The sequence below is a fragment of the Eupeodes corollae genome, chromosome 1 (genome assembly GCF_945859685.1).
Source record: "Eupeodes corollae chromosome 1, idEupCoro1.1, whole genome shotgun sequence".
NCBI classification, from domain to species: Eukaryota; Metazoa; Arthropoda; class Insecta; order Diptera; family Syrphidae; genus Eupeodes; species Eupeodes corollae.
The window spans coordinates 165565623-165588008 of NC_079147.1; the positions used below are offsets into that span (position 1 = coordinate 165565623).

The 22386-nt window shown below is 32.5% G+C and overlaps 1 protein-coding gene and 2 long non-coding RNA genes across 4 annotated transcripts; 1 reads left to right on the forward strand and 2 right to left on the reverse strand.

Moving 5' to 3' along the window:
* Positions 1-8425: 8425 nt before the first annotated feature.
* On the reverse strand, positions 8426-9523 carry LOC129938988 (60S ribosomal protein L35a). 2 transcript variants are annotated; one of them, XM_056046831.1, is made up of 4 exons: positions 9447-9523; positions 8911-9117; positions 8610-8837; positions 8426-8530 (listed from the first exon to the last, which is right to left on the reverse strand). In XM_056046831.1, the coding sequence occupies exons 2-4, from the start codon at positions 9109-9111 to the stop codon at positions 8507-8509; spliced, it is 453 nt and encodes a 150-aa protein (XP_055902806.1). In that variant the 5' UTR covers positions 9112-9117; positions 9447-9523; the 3' UTR covers positions 8426-8506. The 2 variants fall into 2 exon arrangements, with proteins under 2 accessions (XP_055902806.1, XP_055902807.1); XM_056046832.1 differs by having other exon boundaries at positions 9429-9490.
* A 5388-nt stretch (positions 9524-14911) lies between these two features.
* LOC129940150 (uncharacterized) lies at positions 14912-16432 on the reverse strand. The gene is made up of 2 exons (XR_008780614.1): positions 15324-16432; positions 14912-15252 (listed from the first exon to the last, which is right to left on the reverse strand). It is a non-coding gene; the product is annotated as an uncharacterized LOC129940150 (long non-coding RNA).
* A 4175-nt stretch (positions 16433-20607) lies between these two features.
* LOC129940884 (uncharacterized) lies at positions 20608-22214 on the forward strand. Its single transcript, XR_008780781.1, has 3 exons — positions 20608-20664; positions 20727-20833; positions 20898-22214. It is a non-coding gene; the product is annotated as an uncharacterized LOC129940884 (long non-coding RNA).
* The last annotated feature ends 172 nt before the right edge of the window (positions 22215-22386 follow it).

Genomic DNA, 22386 nt, shown 5'->3' on the forward strand with positions numbered 1-22386 from the left:
CAAAATGAGTTTTCCCTTTTAAGCTCAAACTATACTATACCTATACACTATTTTTAAGATCTTTAAATATTGGCGGAAATGTCAAAAGCCAGCATCCAGTTAGGTGAGAATTGCCAATTTTGTAATACGTTTAGTTGACTTTATCCAAATTGTATTACAATTTTTTGGTAGAAAATCGGCTAACAATTGCCAAATTTTTTTTCAAATAAAATATAAAAAAGGTAAACAATAAAGAAGCAGGCACAAAAAGACAAATTCCCACAGCTTGATTGTCAAAAAAAAATATACATTTTTAAGCATAATCTATTAATTTTGTGTTTAGAATTTTTTTTTGTAAATGGATAAATTAAGACAACATGAACTTCAAGCAACATCATGCTGGTCCATTGTTTTTTTTTATGAAAAAACTTGATTAAATTGAAACTTGAAAAAAATTTAATTTTTTTAATATAAATAATAAATAAATTTGACACTTTCACAAATCAGCCCAAAGAAATTTCTTGGGCTGAAATTCGTAGGTTGGGGAAACATTTAACTCTCTCGTGAGCGCTCTCTTTTACGAAAAACTACGAGTATAGGTATAAGGTTTAGTTAAATTTCGGAATTTTTCATAAAATTAGACTATTTTAGGAAGGAACGCGAACGGACATATTGTTCGGAAAGAACGCCATCTAATTATTTATAAATACAAAAATTGAGTGTTTAGACGAGTACAAATAATTGCATATTTTTGTCACTTTTGACAGATAAATTTATTTTTCATGGTTGATAGAAAATTGGTTAAATAGTTTCTCGAAAAATCTGCCATTATTTGAAAATTTTCCAATCGTGTATACTTAGCTTCAGAGCAAAGAACTGAGCTATCAAGAAAAGATCTTTTTTTGATCGGAGGTATCAGAGCGCTTGATTTGTGTTTATTTTTTTCAATCAGGCGCTCTATAAGAGTTTATAGAAATAATATAATAAAATGACCGATCAAATGAAAAGTAAAAAGACTTCAGTTTGTTTCACGTGATATGAAGAAAAAAAACGATGGAAAATTCTTAGGCTGTTGACAGTTTACTTCTTCATTGTGTTTCACATGGGGTATTCCATTGGTAAATTCAGATGTGTGTCAAAAATTGATTTTTATCGTGATTCATGGAACACAATATATGTTTCAATCCAAACAATTTTTATAATTCCAATGGTATTATTAAAAAGAGGGTGTTATGCTGAAAAGTCCAGATATGCGAATTTTATCTTAAATAAAAAATAAATACATTTATTTTGCCCAAAAAGCTACAAAACTTCGGTTTCATTAATTACAATTAAAACAATAAGGACAAAAGGGAAAACAAAAGTCACTCTTATTAAAATTAGAAATTTAAAAACCGTACTTATTCAAAGTGAAATAAATTCGAAATACCTGCGCTGTTTCAATTCTATAATTGATCTGAATTCCTCAAATCCGAACCCTGTAAGTTATTTTGATTGTACTTCAGATTTGTTCGAGACGTGCTGGGGATAGATAGTACACTTGGTGGGTATTTGTGTGTATTTTAATTTGTAGATTCTTATGTGTGTTAATATGCGGGCTTTAGTCCGTGGGAAAATAATTTTGTGCACTTTACCACCTGTTAGGTAATTTTTAACTGAGTACATTTTAAGTAAAACGAAAAAGTGATGCCACTTTGAAGCAGAAAGAATAATTCCTACACGACTGTACAGTCCGAATAATTGGCTACATTTAAAAAAAAGCAAGTTTTTTGGTCTCTTATGAAAAAAATTCTTTTTAATTTAAATGCAAACAAATATCCACTTTCAAAATTTGTATCTCAGTTTAGCGGGTTTTTAAAATCTATATACAAAATATACAGTTGTGTTCATAAAAATAGCAGTGCTCTCCAAATAAAACAAAAAGGCCTTCAATATCAACGTTATAATATATTTCGTTAAACTTCTAATAACAAAATAAAAAAGACGCTGGGATGCGACCCACACTGATAACTTCCCATCCCGTCTGTCGATTTGTCTTGCTTAAAAGTTTGTCTATATGTACTCGTATCAATTTTTACCAAATTTGCGTACTATTTTTTGTAGATTTTATTTTTTATGAAAAAACGGAGCTTTGGATTTTTATATAAAAATTACTGAATATTGAAAACAATATTTTCTGTGAAATAAAATAAGTTTGAAGCCAATATTTAAAATTTTTGAAGAGATATATGAGTGGAAAATCAATTTTTACCAACTTTTATACATTTTTTTTAGGTTTTTCTTGTTTGTAAAAAAAACTGTCAATTTGATTTTTCTCAACATTTTACACAATGTTGAAAACAATATTTCTTAAAAGGTAAAATAAGTTTGAAGCTTAAACTTAAACTTTTTGAAAAGATATTTGAATCGATACTCAATTTTTACCAACTTTTGTTAATTTTTTTTCGGTTTTTATTTTTTTTTTTGTAAAAAAACTGTCAATTTGATTTTTTTCAAACTTTAACTGAATGTTGACAACAATATTTTTTGAAAGATAAAAGAAAATTAAAGCCAATAGCTCAAAGTTTTGAAAAGATATTTGAGTTGAAAATCAATTTTTACCAACTTTTATTAATTTCATTTTAGGTTTTTATTTTTTGTAAAAAAACTGTAAATTCGATTTTTCTCAACATTTTATCAGATGTCAAAAACATTATTCTTCGTTGTACAAAATTGTTTAAAAGATGAAATCATAATTTCAATCGTAAAATTTTGGAGGTGACAAATTTTTTTTTCAGTTTTATTGATTTATAAAAAAAAACGTTATATTGATTTTTTTCAAAAGATATACCTGTATATATTATATAAACTTTAATTCAAATCTCGTTCGTTCGTAAGATATTTGGGGTTAACCAAAATTGTCACCTTTTTTTCAAACTGCTATGGTAAGAAAACCACCCACGCAATTTTCTTGAGAGCCCTTTCTGCATCTTTCTGTCTTATTATCTGTATAACAAAATTTATTTGAAGTTGATATCTCTTCTGGTTCTTGAGCTATGGAGGACAAAAAAAAAGTCGCGAACGTACGGACGTACGAACGTACGTACACACGCACGCACAGAAATCTTTTATTTCGACTGTAGGGACCTTGAAACGTCGAGAAATATCAAAATTTTCAATTTGACAAATCGGACCCATTACAATAACTTCCTATGGGAAGTTAATAACTAATATTTCTTTACAATACAAAATACAAATCGTGGTAGACTTGTAGCTTGCCTAAGGAGTGTTTTGAAAACAGTAATTCTGTTGGTAGTTTTTGTACTATGAACTTAAAGTAGGTAGTGATTTGCGAAATAAAATTCTGAATTTGAAAATCATGACGCTTGATAAGCTAACTTGTTGCCTTGGTCAAAATTTACGTTCAAAGAATGAAGTTGACTGCAAATGAAATCAATTATGTTGGCTGAATCTGCCCAATATCATCTTAATTTAGTCTTTATACAATGAGACAGACAAATTATTTTTTCTTTTGATATTAACGTCTTAAGTTAATTGAGTCTGTGTGACCATTTCCTGACGTACATAAGTCATTTTTGCCAAGCGCCTATAAATTAATACCATTATTGAAAGAGCTATACATATTTCAGTCTATAATTTGTCCTGTGACTGGGAACGTAAAAAACATAGTCCTTGTTTCCATATCATTTTATAATATTTTTTCTAAAAAGAGAGTCATCTAAAAAATAAATTCGAGTGCAAAAATAGTTTGTTTAAGACGAAAACTTCAAATGTAGGTATGCGTTTTAACGTATACGGTTTTTAAAAACACTAGTCGACAAAATTGCGTTTACTTTCTTTCCCACAAACAAAACAATTCTTATTATTGAATGTATTAATATGTCATAAATTCGAATATCACCTTTAAATTTGTCTATGACATCAGGTTTTTTAAATATGCCCGTCCCTTTAAAATACTAAAAAACAACCAAAAACAGCGTTTTTAAGGCTAAATTTAAACTCAAAATATCTCTAAACAATAAATTTTGCCAATTACAAATCTTTTCCTTTTAGATACAATTTGAATCATTTTAGTATCTGACTTAGTTTATGGAAATTCTCATAAGTTATGAGTCTTTATTTGACTATACATATATATATGAAGTTTTGAGGAAAGTTTGAATTTAAATTAATGTTTAGTGTTGATTTTAAAACCAAACTTTAATTTAAACTATGCTAAAGTTTTAAATATACACGTTTTCAACACTATTTTAATATTTATAGAACAGATCTGTTACAAGAGCTTTTTTTTATAATAAAACGGACTGTTGGATTATTATACAAAAAAATTATTAAGTATCGAAAACAATATAACTGTCAATTCTATTTTTCTCAAAATTTTACTGAATATTAACAACACTATTTCTTAAAAGATAAAAGTAGTTTAGAGCTAATATCTCAGTGTTTTGAAAAGATAATTGAGTCGAAATTCGATTTTTACCAAGTTTTGTTAATATGTATTTTTTTTAGGTTGTCAATGGTTGTAAAAAAAAACTGTCAATTCCATTTTTCTCACAAAATATTACCAGATGTTGAAAACGTTATTCTTCTTTGCTCAAAATTGTTTTGGAGATAAAATCATTATTTGTTCGTAAAATTATCGAGGTAACAAATATTTTTTTTTCCAATTTTTTTGAATAATACATTTTTTTCCAAGAATATATTTTTTTGATATCAAGATTTAATATGTATATATAATATATATTTTAATTCTTGTCGATAGCGTCATTAGTTCGTGAGATATTTAGGGTTAACTAAAATGTTCACCTTTTTTAAATTGCTATGGTAAAAAAAAACACCCACTCAATTTTCTTCAAGGTACTTTCTGCTTTATTATCTGTACAATAAAAAATATTTAAATACCATATCTTTACTGGTTCTTGAGCTATGGATGACGAAAAAACGTCGTGAACGTACAAACGCACGCACTGACATCTCTCTAAAAATCTTCTATTTGGAGTCTAGGGACGAGAAATGTCAAAATTTTCAATTCGGCAAATCGGGCCGTTTACACAAACTTCCTATGGGAATTTAATAATATAAACATTGAAGAAAGGGTTTATAGATTTGAATGGATTTTATTTAAAAAAAATCTACTTCATAAATTAGATTAACCTCAGAAAGCATTATATGTGTTTTTTTTTTAATCTAAAAAAATAATATCTCAAAAACCTGACGTTATACACACATACACACATACATACATTAATTATGAAGTCGAATTTGAATAAAGGCCATCAAAACCCATTATAAAAGTGTAAGTTTAATGCCAGCAAGAATCCTTTTTTAAAAGAAGTAAGCCTGAAATCTGAACCAAAGAATCTACGCAAAAAAAACTTCATTTTTCCATAAAAGACGCTTTGCAAGAGAGCAAGAAAAAATAGCGGTAGGTACTTTTTCAATTAAATTTCCTGATTTGTTTTCTCCTTTTACTCCTCAGAAACGGCTTAACTAATTTCAATGAAATTTTGCATAAACATACACATACATACATACATTGAGTAGGTCTGAGAATAGCTTTTTATTTTTTTTATATTCCCAAGTGCTATTGTTTAATTGCATCAACATCTTTAACGGTGCACCGATCTTATGATTGTATTCAGTGACTCAAAAAATGTGGATGTCCATGCCAATTGGATCTCCGATAATTTTGTTTCGTAATTTGAACCTACCACGGTTGTGCAACGGCACGTAATTAAAAAAATTAATGAAAAATGTTATCGAATCCATAATTCTAAATGGCAAATTCCGAGGTGAAAATATATTATTACCGCGAATCCCTTTTTTACCTACAGATGTGCCAATTCAATTCAAATATCTTCAATTTCCAAAGTCACAAGGCCAAACGATGTCTGTCTGCGGCTTAGATTTGAGCACTTCATGTTTTTCACACGGACAATTATTTGTAACGTCGAAAAATGGGAACACGAAAAATATTGTACACTCTGTTGCATTAAGGGATCGATATTGTTTTTTGTAGTATATTTATAATTAGCGATATGTATAAAATTTAAATAAATTAAAAAAATTGTTTGGTGATTTGTTGAACCCTATTACCATTGGCGAATCGAATAAATAAACGTGTGAGTGTGAGAAATTTTTATTACCGTTGGCGAATTAAAACCGTTGATTCAACTTAAATGTCATACATTTTTCGAAGACTGATAGGTATCACTCTATTGTCGTTATCGAATGTTCGTTGATTTGAACGTCATTCGTGCTATTTTTGGTCGAACGTTCATATTGTCTAAGAAAAGGTCGAAGCTCATGTAAAAGAAATGTCGGAAAATAAAACAATGTAAGTACATGCATTATGTATATTTCATTTCTTTTATAAAATAACATGAAACAATTTTTATGCATTTTTATTCAGCTTATTAAATAAAGACTGCCTTGAACCAGAACTTACGTTTCTAAAATCAGAAATCAAACAAGACGGTAGTGGGTAACCGGCGGCGGCAAACAAAGAATAAGAACAAATTATTGAACGACGAAATAAAAATATAAATACTACCAAGGAACATTGAACGTTCTCCTCTTTGGTACCACGTTTCAAGAACTGACCTAAGAAAACTGCAGTTTCATACAAAGGAATCACCGGTTGATCCGGCATTAAAAACCAAAAGCTACTATCAAGGAAAAAACTTACTATCCATTTCGTTTAAACTGTAATATTCTTTTCTGTTAAGATACTGATGACGCAACTCAATCGGAGTAACGATTCCTAAATGGATTCCGTCAACACATCCAATTTCTCCTGGTAACCTTGCCGTTAAAAAAAGTAGTTTCGTGCGTTTTGTTTTTCATCGGATGACATGTTGAGACTGAACCAGGTTGGACATAATTTGTATTCTATTGCACACACAACTTTTTTTAATTCTAAGGAAACCGAGGATTTTGACAGGCCTAAGTCAAAATCATTTCCTACGCTGCTCTGATAACTCCCACTGCCAAAAAATCTAAGGGTAGAGACTAATTTTATTATAGCAGAAATTGAAGATGTGCTTAAATTTTTAAATTGGCCTTCCAACTTGTTTAATACGAAAACAAACGCTTCCTTATTCCGTCGAAAATATGATCTGAAACTTAAGGAATTAATTAGAAATAAAAGAATTTCCAGCACAAAATATCTATTTTGTCTTCTTACAGATGATTAGGGTGTTCAAAGGCATTAGAGGTGTCTCGAATATTCTTGCCTAGTCGAAGCATTCTTACTCTCTTTTTCTGTAATTTTCGTTTTCTCGAAAAAAAAAATCTGTTGCTTATCATTTTAGTTTATTTTGTAATTTTATTAATTTTGAAAATTATTAATTAATGAACACAACAGTTTTTTTTGAAATTTCATTTTTTGTTCGTATGGTGGCATTGAATTTCGAACTCGAATTGTAAAGTTCGCCAACCGTAGTATGCCGAATGTGTTAGTTCGCTAATGAGAACATTTCACTTCTAACGTTCGATTCGCCAACCATTCGCCAATATATACTATATATATATAATATTTTGTCACCGTTAACAGTGCTCTTTACCTCTACCACTTGCATACCACATTCCTACACATTTACAATAAGTAATTTATTTCTAGCAAAATATTCTCCAGAAATTATTTATATGACTAGACAATCTTTGTCTGGTCAGCTAGTACCCTATACAATTTGTATGTTTATTCAGTTGAAGCGGAGTGTATATTTCAAAAAAAGGTACGATTAAGTCCATAATAAATTCGATACCTTTATTTTTGTTTAAACAAATTCAAAAAAGGAAACAAGTTACAACTTTTATCTTCTATTCCATTATTCTCTTTTTTGTTATTTTATCGTTGCACGCAAACTTTTGTGTAGCTCTGTGTATTTGAAAAATAGTTTTCGAATTTTAAAAATGTATTGCCCAACTAAATGACATGCATTTTCTTTGAATTAAAACAGATAAATGGTTAGAAAGGGAAGGTCTAGTCATTTTTTTTTGTAGCGCAATATATTTATCTCTAATCAGTGTAAGAAAATACTCATTATTTCCAAATTCCAATTGATTGGTATTCCCTGATACACGTTTACACTTGTTTGTTTTAATTAAAGCCATGTTAGCAGAGTTCTCATTTTAAATACTGAGAATTCATTACTCTTGCATCCTGATACGTTTGATATTTGATTGATCTTGGTACTCAACTCTTCAAAACACATTACTGATCAACAACTAAGTTTTATTCGTGTACATAATCTCTGAAAACTGCTTCTTGCACGGGATAGGCATTCCCAGAGAATATATGTATATTCCGTTTTATATCCAAACAAAACTGATCAAAGATCCCGACTGTTAAACTTAAACCATGAGATAACTCCGTTGGAACATCTATAGATTTGTTTATGGAAAGCTTCAAATTTATCACTAGGAAACGCATTATACAAGCAGGCTCAATTAAAAGATTTATTTCAGGCTTTTAGTTTAAGTTTTATTTATAAAATGTGTTTTTTTAAGTTTAAATTACAACAACTTAAATCCTTGAAGGGTACAACATCTGCAAAAAGGAAAGAAAAGAACAAATACCGATCAGATAAATTTTCTCAGTATGCAATTGATAAATGTTTTTAACTTACAATGCGGATACGGTGTCCCATAGCGTGACCAGGAAGATTTCTGTTGAAGCGGGCACGAACGGAGCCGGTGTTACCGTGTAGTCGGGTAACCTTGCCCCAAATAGCGCGCAACCTGGTCTTCCTTTCAGGGTGCTGTGGTACGCACTTCCTGGTCTGTGCTTTGTATACATAAACACAACGTTTGCCAACGTAGAATTTACCGTGTTCCTTCCTACGGCATCCTTCAATCTTTAATTTGAAAAAAAGAAAAACACAAAACGTAAACAATATTGTAATTTGTCGCACTAGAAGAATCACCAACCTTGAGGATTGACTGGTTTTCGTGTTGATTCCTCAAACCACGTTTGTATCCAGTGAAGACAGCTTTGGCAAAAAGACGTCCATGTCGCTTTAGGGAACGAACATGTTTTTCATTTTTATCAGCGACCTTTTCAGCTTTTGCTGGTGCTGGTTTTGGTGCCTTTGCAGGGGCTGCTGCGGGTTTAGCTGCGGCGTCAACCATTGTTACCTGAAACCGAATTATTTGGCATTGTTATTGCAAGGCACACATTAAAATCACAACAAGAATTTCTTTTTAATTTAATCTTTTTTATAAGGTAATTCTCCATTGGCCAGTGAATTTTTTGAGTGCATATGAAACATTTCACTTAACCACTGAGAGACAAGTTTTTATCCACAAACATCGAGTCTAATATGGGTCAAAATCACTAGCCAATTTGAAAATTCATAGTATAAACACTTTATTTTTTGAAAACCAAAATAATTTTCTTAATATTGGATATTAATTTTGTAAAAATTGTTTAATTTAATTTCTTCTACCTAAATTCACGTACGTACCGGAAACTTGACAAATGGCGAAAGAGAGAAGGCATGACAGAAATGTCAAGATTTGGAAAATTGCGATTGGGGTGCCATCTGGGTGTTCGAACTTATACTAAAAATGAAATATTATTGTGTACATGGAGTGGTGGAAACAAATTATGTTAAGGGCGGAACCTGATGAAATGACTTATGATATGCACAAACGGTAAAACTAAAATCTGAGGATCATTTTGACATTCGTCAGAGATTCATTACATTTAGAAGATATTGATCAATATTTGACTGGCCGGTTGACAAAACAATTCCTTTTAATGTATAATCTTAAATCAGAAAAGAAGAAATTATCATTAACACCAACTTTACGTTGATGTAATCTTTTTCTTACCGCTACTAGCTCGTTAGCAGATTCAACGGAGAAACTTTTAGAACTTTATAATAATAGATGTAATTTTTATGTAGGAATATGATCGATCAGCACTCCATGCTAGATATGGACTTCTAGTCAATACTCATTCCCATATAAAAGCGCCTGTTTGTAGATTTGGTGGAAAAAAATATAATTAATTTTCTAATGTCATCTCGTGTTTCTTTCCCTCAGTAATCATTTTTTTAAGAAATAAAGTAGTAGTAGTAGTAGTCTTTATTGAGATTTTTTTTTAACACAAATTACATTATTAATTTTTAAGCCTAGTACATACTTCCTCGCGAAGTGAACGTTCGCCAGTGGAGAAAGTGAACTTTTGACATTGCTCACTGGTACACACTTGTGAGTACACGTTGTGAACATGAACAAACCAAATGTCAAAGCTTCACCAACAGTTCCCGTGCATTTTGCACGTGAATTGCCCGTGAACGAAAACTCTCCACTTTGTTCTCCACTCAGCTTCACGAGCAAGTTCACGGGTGAACCAAAAACTGAAATTTGTATAGGTTCACGAGATGGTTCACAAGTATGTACTAGGCTTTAGGAGGTACACATCCATAAATATATATGTTTTTTTTTTAATTAATTTGCCGACTTAGAATTGGTCTAGCTATACTTATTATATATTTAATATTAACTAATTTTTAATGCGATTCACAGTTTAAAGACAACAGTCTGATATATTTTTAAGATTATTAATACGTCCAGTCAAAAAGACGATACTTAGATGCATTAGAAAGATAACTTAACCTAAAAGAATGCTTAACTTAAGAAAATAATAAAAAAAGATAAAAAGAGAAGAAATGATAATGATTTCACAATATGTTTGTTTCTATCTCCTTACATGAGATGAAGCTAGTTTCAAATGGAGTAGAATATAGTTTTTGTTATTAAATTTGTATCCATGACGTTTTTCTATTTCAAGTAGGTATCTCAGTTTGGTTGTTTTCATTAGTATGTAGAGTTTTAAATGTATCACATAGTTTTATATATCTAAGATATCTTTACTTAAATCTAAAATTTATCAATAAATAATATATTTTAATTCACAGCACAGTTACTAATATTATAGGAACTTAAGTTAGTCCAATTGTAATTGGATGAGTTCAGTCTAGACGTTGTCAATATTTGTATTATCTATTTTATTTTTCTGTTTGATTCAGAGATGTTGAGCAACTTAGCCTCTGTAGGTGCCTGGGACCCGATTTTTGTAAAATGGTGAAGTCAAAAGATTATCATCCTCGATTTCCAAAACAGCGTTGGACCCTTCATTGAGGATACTAATTGGAGATATATAATATCTATCATTTAGAGACCAGTTGATGTTGTTAATAAAAATGTTTTGAAGAAGAAAGTTATTGTAGTATAAAATTAAGGCAACTATCATTAATAATGTGTAATTCCCCTTATGTTTAGGTTTCAGAGTTTCGTAGCTAGATGTCGCACGCTGAGCGCGAAACTCTGAAACCTGAGACATAGAAGCGAGACAAAAGGTTGTTTGGCTCGCTCTCATAAAAATTTGTATTCTAACGTCGATTCTATTCAACGGACGCGCCCAAGCCAGTCGAATTAGATTTGTAGTCTTTAAATAAGAGTTATATTTTAATAAAGAAGTTATATACCACAACGTCAGGTGTGGGGTAATACACCAAAAGAAAACTAAATTATTGTGTATATTACCTCTTTTTGCGGATTTAAAGCCAGCTATGACAAAACTCAACAAAGCACAATTGGTTGAAGCACTTCAGAGCGCTGGAGTAGATGTGCCAGACACGGCTTCTCTAGCTCAACTTCGGGCATTGTATGAAAGTACAGTTACAGTGGCACCCCAACAACCTTCTGGTGAGTTAACTGAGAAAACTCCACCTTCTGCTGAGCTAACCGAGGAAACTCCACCTTCTGCATCTCCGAATGGAGAGAATACTTCCGAAACACTGGCCGCTTCTGATAACAGGCACAGTAATACAGCTTCTGATGTCCAAGACTTGGAAGAAGAACAAGAGCTGGCCAGACTTGAGCGTCGGAAAAAAATCCTTGAGCTAAGGAAAGAATTGGACCAGATGGAAGCGCCCACAACATCTTCGGTTGCACCATGGCGTGCAGTGGACTTCTCAGACATCGAAAATGCTGTTCCTGCATTCAACGGTGACGATCCATACAGCATCACTAAATGGATAGTTGACTACGAAGATGTGACCGACTCGCTGGGATGCGATGACCGATGCAAGTACTTGTCTGCACGCCGTCTCATGCAGGGAACTGCGAAAATGCTGTTACGCACGGTCTACGTTGACAACTGGGATTCTTTGAAGCAAATACTTATCAAAGAATTCGACCATAAGATGAGCAGACAGCAGGTCTATCGTCAACTGAGTGAGAGAGTACGTCGTCAGGGCGAGCCACTTCTTCGATATGTCATATGTATGCAAGAACTTGGGTCACATGCTGAAATCGATGAGGCAGAGTTGATCGAATTCATTATCGATGGTTTGAGGGATTCACCAGCAAATGTCTCTATTCTTTTTGCCGCCAAAACTATAGTAGAGCTCAAAAACCTCTTGCCACGATACGAAAAAAGAAGAGTTCCGAGGACTATGGTTGCTAGGGCAACAACTTCTGGAGGAAATATGGTTCCCTCAACTTCAGCATCAAACAACGAGCAGTCCAAGAGATGTTTTAATTGCTCAAAGTATGGGCACATCGCAGCAAAATGTCCAAAGGAGCAACGACCAGCTGGATCCTGTTTCAAATGTGCTGACGAGGGGCACACTTACAAAAACTGCCCTTATATTGTGAAGACCAGAGTTGGAGCCGTGAACCGGGATGCCCTACATGATGACACCAAGGAGCTGACTCAGAGTTTGGATGCTGTTCAGATGGTGAGTGTCGCCTTTATGACAAATAAGAATAAGTGCACAAAATTTATCGATTGTTGTTCTCTTTTGGATACCGGTAGTCCGATTAGTTTCATACGAAAGTCTGTTCTGCCTGAAGAAATTAACGTTCAAGAATCATTAACGTATTCAAGATTTAAAGGATTAGGAAACATTAAACTCTTTACGTACGGTACGATTAATTGTTATATTAATATAAAAGATAATTTAAATCTTGTTTCCCTTATGGTTATTCCAGATGAAGTAACTCCTATACCTTTACTTATTGGTCGTGATCTCCTTGAAATCTTTAATATAAAACTTAACATGAACTGTAATAAAGTTAATATAACTTCTGAGCAGTGTCAAAATGAAATTTGTTCGAATAAAGTTTTTCTTTCTAACCAATTGTATATGTGCACTTATTCTGATGAAAAAACCGAACCTTCAGAGTGTAGTCATTATAAGAACAACATAAATGATGTTTTTGGGAGCAGCGTATTAGCCGGTGAATTAAAGATACAACCTAAAGAACTTAGTGATTGCTTCAAAGACAAGTTGAATACATTTGATCATGATCGGATTAAGCTTAAAGACGATCTTGATGTGAAGAGAGAATACAATAATGTTGAGGTAGATAGTGATTTATTTGGCTGCCATGCTTTTGAGATTATATGGGATAGAAAAGATTATATAGATATTGATTCAAATCTTAGTTTAGACATTTCAAAAACTATTAAAAATATAGTATCTCAAAATTATTTGAATTTTGATAAAACTATGGTTTCACCAAAGGATTTTGAGATGCACATTAGACTTACATCTGATATTCCTGTTTGTTTTGCTCCGCGAAGGCTATCAGTCTCAGAAAAAGGTACTGTGAGTGAAATAATAAAAGACCTATTGGAAAAACGAATTATTCAGCCAAGTAGTTCTCCGTATGCTGCACCAATAGTTTTAGTTAAGAAAAAATCTGGTGAAACCAGAATGTGTATAGACTATCGAGCATTGAACAAACGTACAGTAAGAGATCCTCATCCAATACCATTGATAGACGATTGCATTGAATACCTGGAGGGGAAGAAGGTTATGACCTTATTAGACCTTAAGAGTGGGTTTTACCAGGTAAAGGTAGCAGCAGATTCAACACAATTAACATCTTTCGTAACCCCGAACGGTCAATGGGAATTTCTTAAAATGCCTTTCGGCCTTAAGAATGCGCCCAGTGTTTTTCAGAGATTCATAATTCAAATTTTTCGTGAATTTATAGACAGAGGAGATATAGTTGTCTACCTAGATGATATATTAATTGCTAGTAAAACTATTACTGAACATTTTGAGATACTTACTAAAATTTTATGTTGTGTAGCGAAGAATGGGTTGGAGCTCAACTTGTCAAAATGTCGCTTTGCATATTCGAAACTTGATTACTTAGGGTTTAAAGTAACGGAACATGGCATCCAACCTAGTGATTCCCATATTCGAGCGATTGCTCAATATCCTGTGCCTAAAGACAGAAAGAAATTGCATTCATTTTTAGGACTTTGTTCATACTTTCGCAGGTTTGTCGAATCCTTTTCAAGAATAGCAAGACCTCTTTATAATTTATTAAAAGCTGAAACTCCTTTTAGATTTACTTCCGAATGCGAAGATGTTTTTCAGACTTTAAAGGAACGGTTAACATCTCCACCTGTATTGGCAATCTATAGTCCAAGGAAAGAAACAGAACTGCATTGCGATGCAAGTTCATTAGGGTATGGTGCAGTTCTACTCCAACGACAAGAAGATGATAAATTACATCCGGTAGCATTCTTCTCTAAAAGCACCACTGATCAAGAGGCCAAATACCATAGTTTTGAATTGGAAACTTTAGCCATAATTTCAGCTTTACGTCGGTTCCGTGTTTATTTGCAAGGTATTCCTTTTACAATCGTAACTGATTGCAGTTCTTTAACAATGACACTGAACAAAAAGAATGTTAATCATAGAATTGCTCGATGGGCCTTAGAGCTGGAGGATTATGATTATAAGGTCAAACATCGTAGTGGTGCCAATATGAATCATGTTGATGCCTTAAGCAGATGTAATGTTATATCCGTTATTGACTCTGAGGATGTTGATTTCCAACTCAGAGCAGCCCAAAATCGAGATGTAAAGATTTTGGAAATGAAAAACAAACTATATTTAAAAGATAATAATTCGTTTTTAGTTCAGGATGGTATTGTCTTCAAAAAAAATAAAAATGGTAAACTTCGATTCTATGTCCCATCTGAAATGGAAACTAATGTTATAAGAATGATCCATGAGAAAATTGGGCATTTAGGTGTAACAAAAAGCTCTGATCAAATTGGCCGTCACTATTGGTTTCCGAATGTTCAGGAAAAAGTTGAAAAATACATTAAAAATTGTATCCGTTGCATAATGCACTCAGCACCAGTTCGATCTAATATACGCAATTTGTTCAATATTCCTAAGGAGCCCATTCCATTCCATACAATACACTTGGATCATCTTGGTCCTCTCCCTTCAATAAAGTCAAAGAGAAAACATATATTAGTGGTAATAGATGCATTTACAAAGTTCACTAAATTATACCCAGTTGTATCTACAAGCTCAAAAGAAGTATGTGCAGCACTAAGAAAATATTTTGAGTATTACAGTAGGCCATCAAGAGTAATTACTGATAGGGGAACCTGCTTTACATCACTAGAGTTTAGTTCATTTGTTATAGACCAGAATATAGATCATGTTAAGGTGGCAGTTCATTCGCCACAGGCCAATGGTCAAGTAGAGCGAGTCAATAGGGTATTAACTGGCATGCTTGCTAAGCTTTCGGAACCAATCGAGCACTCAGATTGGGTTGTTACTTTAACACAAATAGAATTCGGACTAAATAACACTATACATCGCGCTATTCAAAATACACCAAGTCAATTGTTATTTGGTATTAACCAAAGGGGAGTAGTAATCGACAAATTAACAGAATTTCTTGATGATAAACAATTAAGTCAACTGGAAAGAAATCTTGAATTGTCAAGAGAAAAGGCTTCAGAAGCAATCACTAAGATTCAGGAATATAATATTAAATATTTTAATGAGCATAATAACCCGGCACGTATATACGATGAGGGTGATTATGTAGTAATAAAAAATGTAGATACAACAACCGGTGTAAATAAGAAATTGGTTCCAAAGTTCAGAGGCCCATACGTTGTTTACAAAATTCTACCTAATGATAGATACGTAATACGCGATATCGAAGGTTGTCAAATCACACAGCTGCCATATGATGGCATTGTCGAGTCTCGAAATATTCGACTTTGGAAGAATCGAGACTCTGAAGGTTCGGTTGATTAAGGGCGACACCTACCATCTCATGATTATAACTTAAGACTTGTTTGTTTAATTTAATCGTGGGCGATCAAATTGTCAGATTGGCCGAGTTGTAGTATAAAATTAAGGCAACTATCATTAATAATGTGTAATTCCCCTTATGTTTAGGTTTCAGAGTTTCGTAGCTAGATGTCGCACGCTGAGCGCGAAACTCTGAAACCTGAGACATAGAAGCGAGACAAAAGGTTGTTTGGCTCGCTCTCATAAAAATTTGTATTCTAACGTCGATTCTATTCAACGGACGCGCCCAAGCCAGTCGAATTAGATTTGTAGTCTTTAAATAAGAGTTATATTTTAATAAAGAAGTTATATACCACATTATCATGATATTGTAATGCTGAGATTCTTTTTTTTGAAAGTCCGGTTAGATAGTAAAGCAGGGGAGAGATCTTTGAGTCATTATAGACTGTCTTATTATTATGCCATTTGCCGCCTGGTCTGCGGTGCTTATTTATACACTTTCGAATGATATAACGTTCGAATCTCTGTAGCTCAAGTACCACATTGGGTGTAATTTGGAACCATATAGGGAACCCATAAGATATTAAAGGGCGTACTAATGTCTTATACATTAAAAGTTTGGTTTTTGGTTCAACGTTAGCAGAATTGAGTAACAATTTTAACTTAGCAGCTGCAGCTTTGCTGTTGTTAAGAGCTTTTCTCGCGTGTGGATTCATTTTCAATCTTTCGTGAAGATTGACGCCCAAGTACTTAATCGATTTTTTTAAAGGAATCGATTTTCCATCTATGGATAGTTTGAGATATCGGCTTTCACGAACAGCAAGGTGGTGGCCTTTACCAGCCGCGTTGCGAAAGCAGATAAGCTCACATTTATCAAGGTTCAGGTCAATACCCCATTTTTTATAATAAGGAATCACTATGTTGAGGTGTTCTTTTACCGAATTCAATGCTTCATGGGGTCTCTCATCAGAACTATATAGGATTGTGTCATCAGCATAGAGGATGGCCTTTGATTCGACGTGTTGTGTAGGAAAATCGAATAAATACAAGTTGAAAAGGAGGGGTCCAAGGATGGATCCTTAAGGTACTCCCGAGAAGATGTTGACTGGTGAAGAGGTTGCACCTTCAAAGTTGACAGAAAGACAGTGGTTAGACAGGAAACTAATCAGAATTTTTATAAGGGTTGGAGGGATGTGCAATAGATTCAGTTTAAAAATAAGGCCGGCATGCCAGACAGAGTCAAATGCTTTTTTTAGGTCAATGGCACAAGCAACAGTACATTTTTTTGATCTGAGATTGTTAAGAATTTGATTATGAAAATGCAATAGTGCATGTTCTGTGGAGTGTCTTTTTTTAAAACCGAACTGTTCCGGTTGCGTGGGTTAATATCATCAAAGAAGTTAAATAGTTTTAAATGTATGATTTTTTCGAATAATTTGCCGATATTAGAGAGAAGAGATATTGGGCGGAAATTTTCAATGCAATTTTGGGAATTGCCTTTTTTTATCGGGATAAGATAAGCTTTTTTCCACGCAGTCGGAAAATAACAATTGTTAAGACAGTTGTTAAAAATAGGGTGAGAAACTTTGCAAGCGTATGTTTGGTTTTACGAAGAATGAAATTTGGAATTTGGTCAGGACCAGCTGACCTTTTATTGTTTAGAGATGAGATTAAATTTTCAACTGAAATTTCTTGAATCAAGGAAACATTGCTATTGTTAGAGGAATTATTTAGAGAAGAAAAGTTTGTCAAATGTATGTTTGCGTTCCAAACTGGGAAAGAAGAATTAAAAGTATTTACCTCTAAGGTAGTGACCGGATCGAAAAATGGTGTTTTTTGGGCATATAAAATAGAATAAAAGGAGGCAAATGCCTCTGCTTTTTCAGATGGGGTCGAGTAATTGTTATTCTGAAACGAAAGAACCTGATTGCTTAATTGCTTAATTATTAATAATTAATTAATGATATTGAAGACTATATCCCTGGTGGTGTTACTTTTGGTGACTTGTCTATTAAAGTTTTGCTCTACGCCGATGACTTGGTGATCTTAACTGATAATGCAGTCACACTTCAGCTTCAAATAAACAAATTAAAACAATTTTGTGATCAATGGGATCTCCCAATAAACACCTCAAAGTCGAAGATAATGGTCTTTAGGTCCCAACATCGTAGCATTAGAACCGACCGCAACTGGACCCTCAATGGTTCCAACTTAGAAGTGGTGAAAGAATTTAAATATTTAGGCTACACATTAACTCATAACCTGAATTTTGGTGTTCACATAAAAGATAAGGTGAGAGTTGCAAAAACTGCAATAAATTGTATGTGGTCAAACTTTTTTAATAACAAACTTGTTGATCCTACGTCTAAGTTCAAAGTGTTTGAAGCAACTATCAAAAGCTGTTTGTGTTATGGCAACCAAATCTATGGGTACAAGCAATTAGAAGATATCGAATCTGTCCAAAGATATTTTTTCAAGCGTATTTTTAGACTCCCAACTAACACACCCAATTATGCTATACATCATAGAGGAAATATATTATCTAGAGTCCCGACTTAATGGGTTTGCTCTCTTTCGGCCTACAAACTAAATTTAGAGAATTTTGCCCGTTAGCATAAGCATGTGTTAGTTCTCCCGTGCATTTCTTATGGGAAAATCCAGATTCTATGTAGTTGTTATGGGCTTTTGGTGAAGTTTGCACAATTAGGGGGAAAACAATATGAGGTGAACTCAGACGTGCAAAAAAGAAATCCGTTGAATTTAAAAATTGAAAAATGAATGCAATATTTTTAGAAAAATGAATTTTAGAACTTCTTTTTAGTGAAAACTGTGTTAAAAATAATATTCGAATGCTTTTGGCACACAAATTCTATGGTTTTTATGAAAAATTTCGCTAAAAACAGAAAAAATCGTGCTGAAAGTATAAGCGCGCCCTAGAACTGTAATGCTAACGTGGCCCAATTTGAGTTATGTCAACATTGACATACTATACATGGACTGCTAGTAGCCAACTTCACGATGGTTCCACTTTTAACGGACAAAACACTAGCGCAAAGAGGACTATGCGGAAAAATTGTGTAACATTTAATACTCACATCCACTGCTGTCGTTTTTGCTACTATAGTAGTATTTTACTATTTTCAGAGTCAACTGCTACTCTACCCACTGACGAAAACTACTCCCCAAAAAAAAAACGGAAAAGAAATTTGTATTTGGTTTACAATAAAAACCAAAATTAAAAATATAATGCCCCAATAATAGTGCAACAGCAGAAAGAAAATTTTTAGATATAAGCCCTATAAAAGATAAAAAAAGAAATTCACTCAAGGTAGAAACGGTAAATGCCCTGCTAAGGAACTCCTTAAAAACAATTTCACAGAAAAATAGGAGCCATCGAAAACTTTAATCGAGAATAACAAATCATTGTATAAGGCGCCAGTTATAGCTATCATTGGTGTTCATCATTGAAAACAAACATTAGAATTTTTTTGAGAGGTCGTTTATAGCTATCCTTAAACATTTCTGTCATTGAAAAAATGTCCCGATTGAAATCCACCTGCAAAATTTTACTGACAGAAATCTATCATTGGAATTGTGTGAAATTGGAACACAAATCAGTGGAACGATTCGTTTCACCTTTGAACATAAAGTATCAGCTGTTCAGGAAAATGAATTTCCGTCCGTTGTAGAGAAAAATAAATGCGCAATTACACTTTTTTCTCAAAAAACAAATTCTTTGTTTGATTTCCGATGGATGATTATATAATTTTCCTTTCTAATCAAAAGGAAACACCGTCTTGATCGATTTCAATGGTAGCTATAATTGACCCCTAATGATTGTAACTGAAAATATGAAACATCGAATTTACAATAATGACTTTAATTTATTCTTGAATATTCAAACATGTATTTTGATGTAAAATATAATTTCAATTGTCAATTTCTTATTTAATAAAAAAAGTTATGAATTTAAATTATTTATTTCAACTATATTATTTTAAAATGTTGGCCTTTAAGCAGTGAAAGCAAAAATTTGGTATGACATTATATCCTTCTATTTGTCTGTTTAACCTTTGCAATAGGCCAATTAACTTCGAATTTGGACAATTTTATTTTCAGTTTTTAATTTTGTTCATGGGCCAAGCATGTGTTTGTTGTTTTTTTATTTTACTCCTCAATTTAAGAAAATGCTCCCCAAAATGATATAAAAATACTACTATTGAAATTTTCAAAACGACAGCACTGACACAGCAAAAAAACATGGCATCGTTCGTCTTCAACAAATTATACTAGATGTCAGTACTTTCTATGTCAGAAAAAGCTTATCTCAACTAAATACAAACAGGTGTCGCTAAAAATTTCATAACTTTTCTTGCCACTGTGCCTGAAAGGGCTAGTGTAGCTAATTTGAAGTGGAACCATTTTTATTCAAATTTTGTATGGAAAATTCACACCACTAGCAGTCCATGTATAGTATGTCAATGTATGTCAAGTTTTGACAGATTAACAGGGAGGTGAGTATTTTGACAATTCTACGAAAATGTAAACAAAACAAAATTCAGTATCAATAATGCAAATGAAGGTAAAACAAAAATATTAATTTATTGAAATAAAAATATATAATGAATTTAATTTAATCCTCAGATAAAAAAGAAACCAAGGATAACGTTGCAACAAGAAAAATGAAGCCCCGAGTAGGAAGCCAGCAACGTCGACATATTTATTCTGGAGTGAATAGGTACAAATTGAAGGTAAATGTGTTCATATTAATTTTAGACTCAAATTATATGAATATTTTTTTGTTTTGTTTTTTAGTTAAAATTACACTTCTCTACAAGACTTTGTTCCTGGCAATCAAATCGCTCTATTCTGATGGCTTATATCCTCATTTGTAACCCTGTAGGAATGAGAAAGGCCGATTACAGCGAAGGGATCAATGTCGCAGAAGACTGAAAGCTTCGCTTATCTATACAAGTCGAGAACTCGAGAGTTGCTATAAAGTTGAGGATTCTCTTTACTTGGTGGGCATTCATAGCCAAGCCAAATACAAGTTGAATCAATTGCAGCGTGTGTAGCACATTCACGTAATGTTACAATGCAAAGCACTTCTTGCAGCCAGCTACGGATAAGCGAAAGATCGCAGTGTATGCAAGTCCTTCCTCATCATGTGAACAATAGTTAATTTAATCTACAGTCAGTTTTTCAAGACAGTACCTACCACCGAGGATTCGCCATTTGATCTGTTTCTATGTTATTTTAGCAGAAATTCACATTTGAATATCTTCTTTTTACATTTTTTTTGCAACTCTGTGATGTATTTGGTGAGGATGTGTTTATAAATAATAAAATAAGAACTATCTTAATTTTCTCCTTTTCTAATTTAAGTCCAATCTATCAATTTAGGCTCTTGAGATATTATTCTGTTTGTAATTAGAAAACTATTATATACATACATAAAAGGCTTTTCGAAGCTATCAATTTTATAAAATAGTTTTTTTTTCAAAAAAAATGTTTTATGATTATCAAAATCTATAATATATGCCTTCAATATTTTCTTCCTTTACAATATTTTACTATTTCCTATAACGAATTTGTAGTCTTAAGATTATTATATCAAATTCATGCAATATATTGAAAAAATACAAAAATAAATAATATACCTAATATAAAGTAAAATCGGAGTTGGGTTTCGTAATCAGCATCAAAAATTAAACGAAGTTATTATTATTTATAACCACACAAAAATTACAATCTAGTTTTTTTCAAAACTTCAGGTAAAGTCAAATAGAGTCTTATGAGTCTTTCATAAATAATAAGAAATTACGAAAACTAAGTGAAATAGCAAAATGATTTGAACTGGAGCTAAGAGCAGAGATATTATGTACTTTGCAAAACAATCTTGCAATTTAAAGTTAAGAGATACGTCATGCTTTTCGCATGAGGTTTGAAGTCAGGATATCTTAATCCTCTCAAAAAAAAAAAACGATTGACTAATGCTATTGACCACATGAAATCACAAAGAATTACATACGAACGTGATGGACCAAAACATAGGAATAGTATTAAAAATACCAAGTTTTTAATTTTGTTAGATTAAACATATGTCTGAATAAAAAAAATAAAATCTACTTAAAGCAGCTTATTTGTTTTTTATTATTATTTGCTGAAAACGAAACAAAAAATAAAAAAAGGAATAATCCGCTTTGATAATTGACCTGAGCGGATCAAATTTGGGCAAACCAGAAAGAAGCATTTTTCTTTGAAAAAAGTACATTTAATATCTTTTTTATTTATTCAAAAAAAA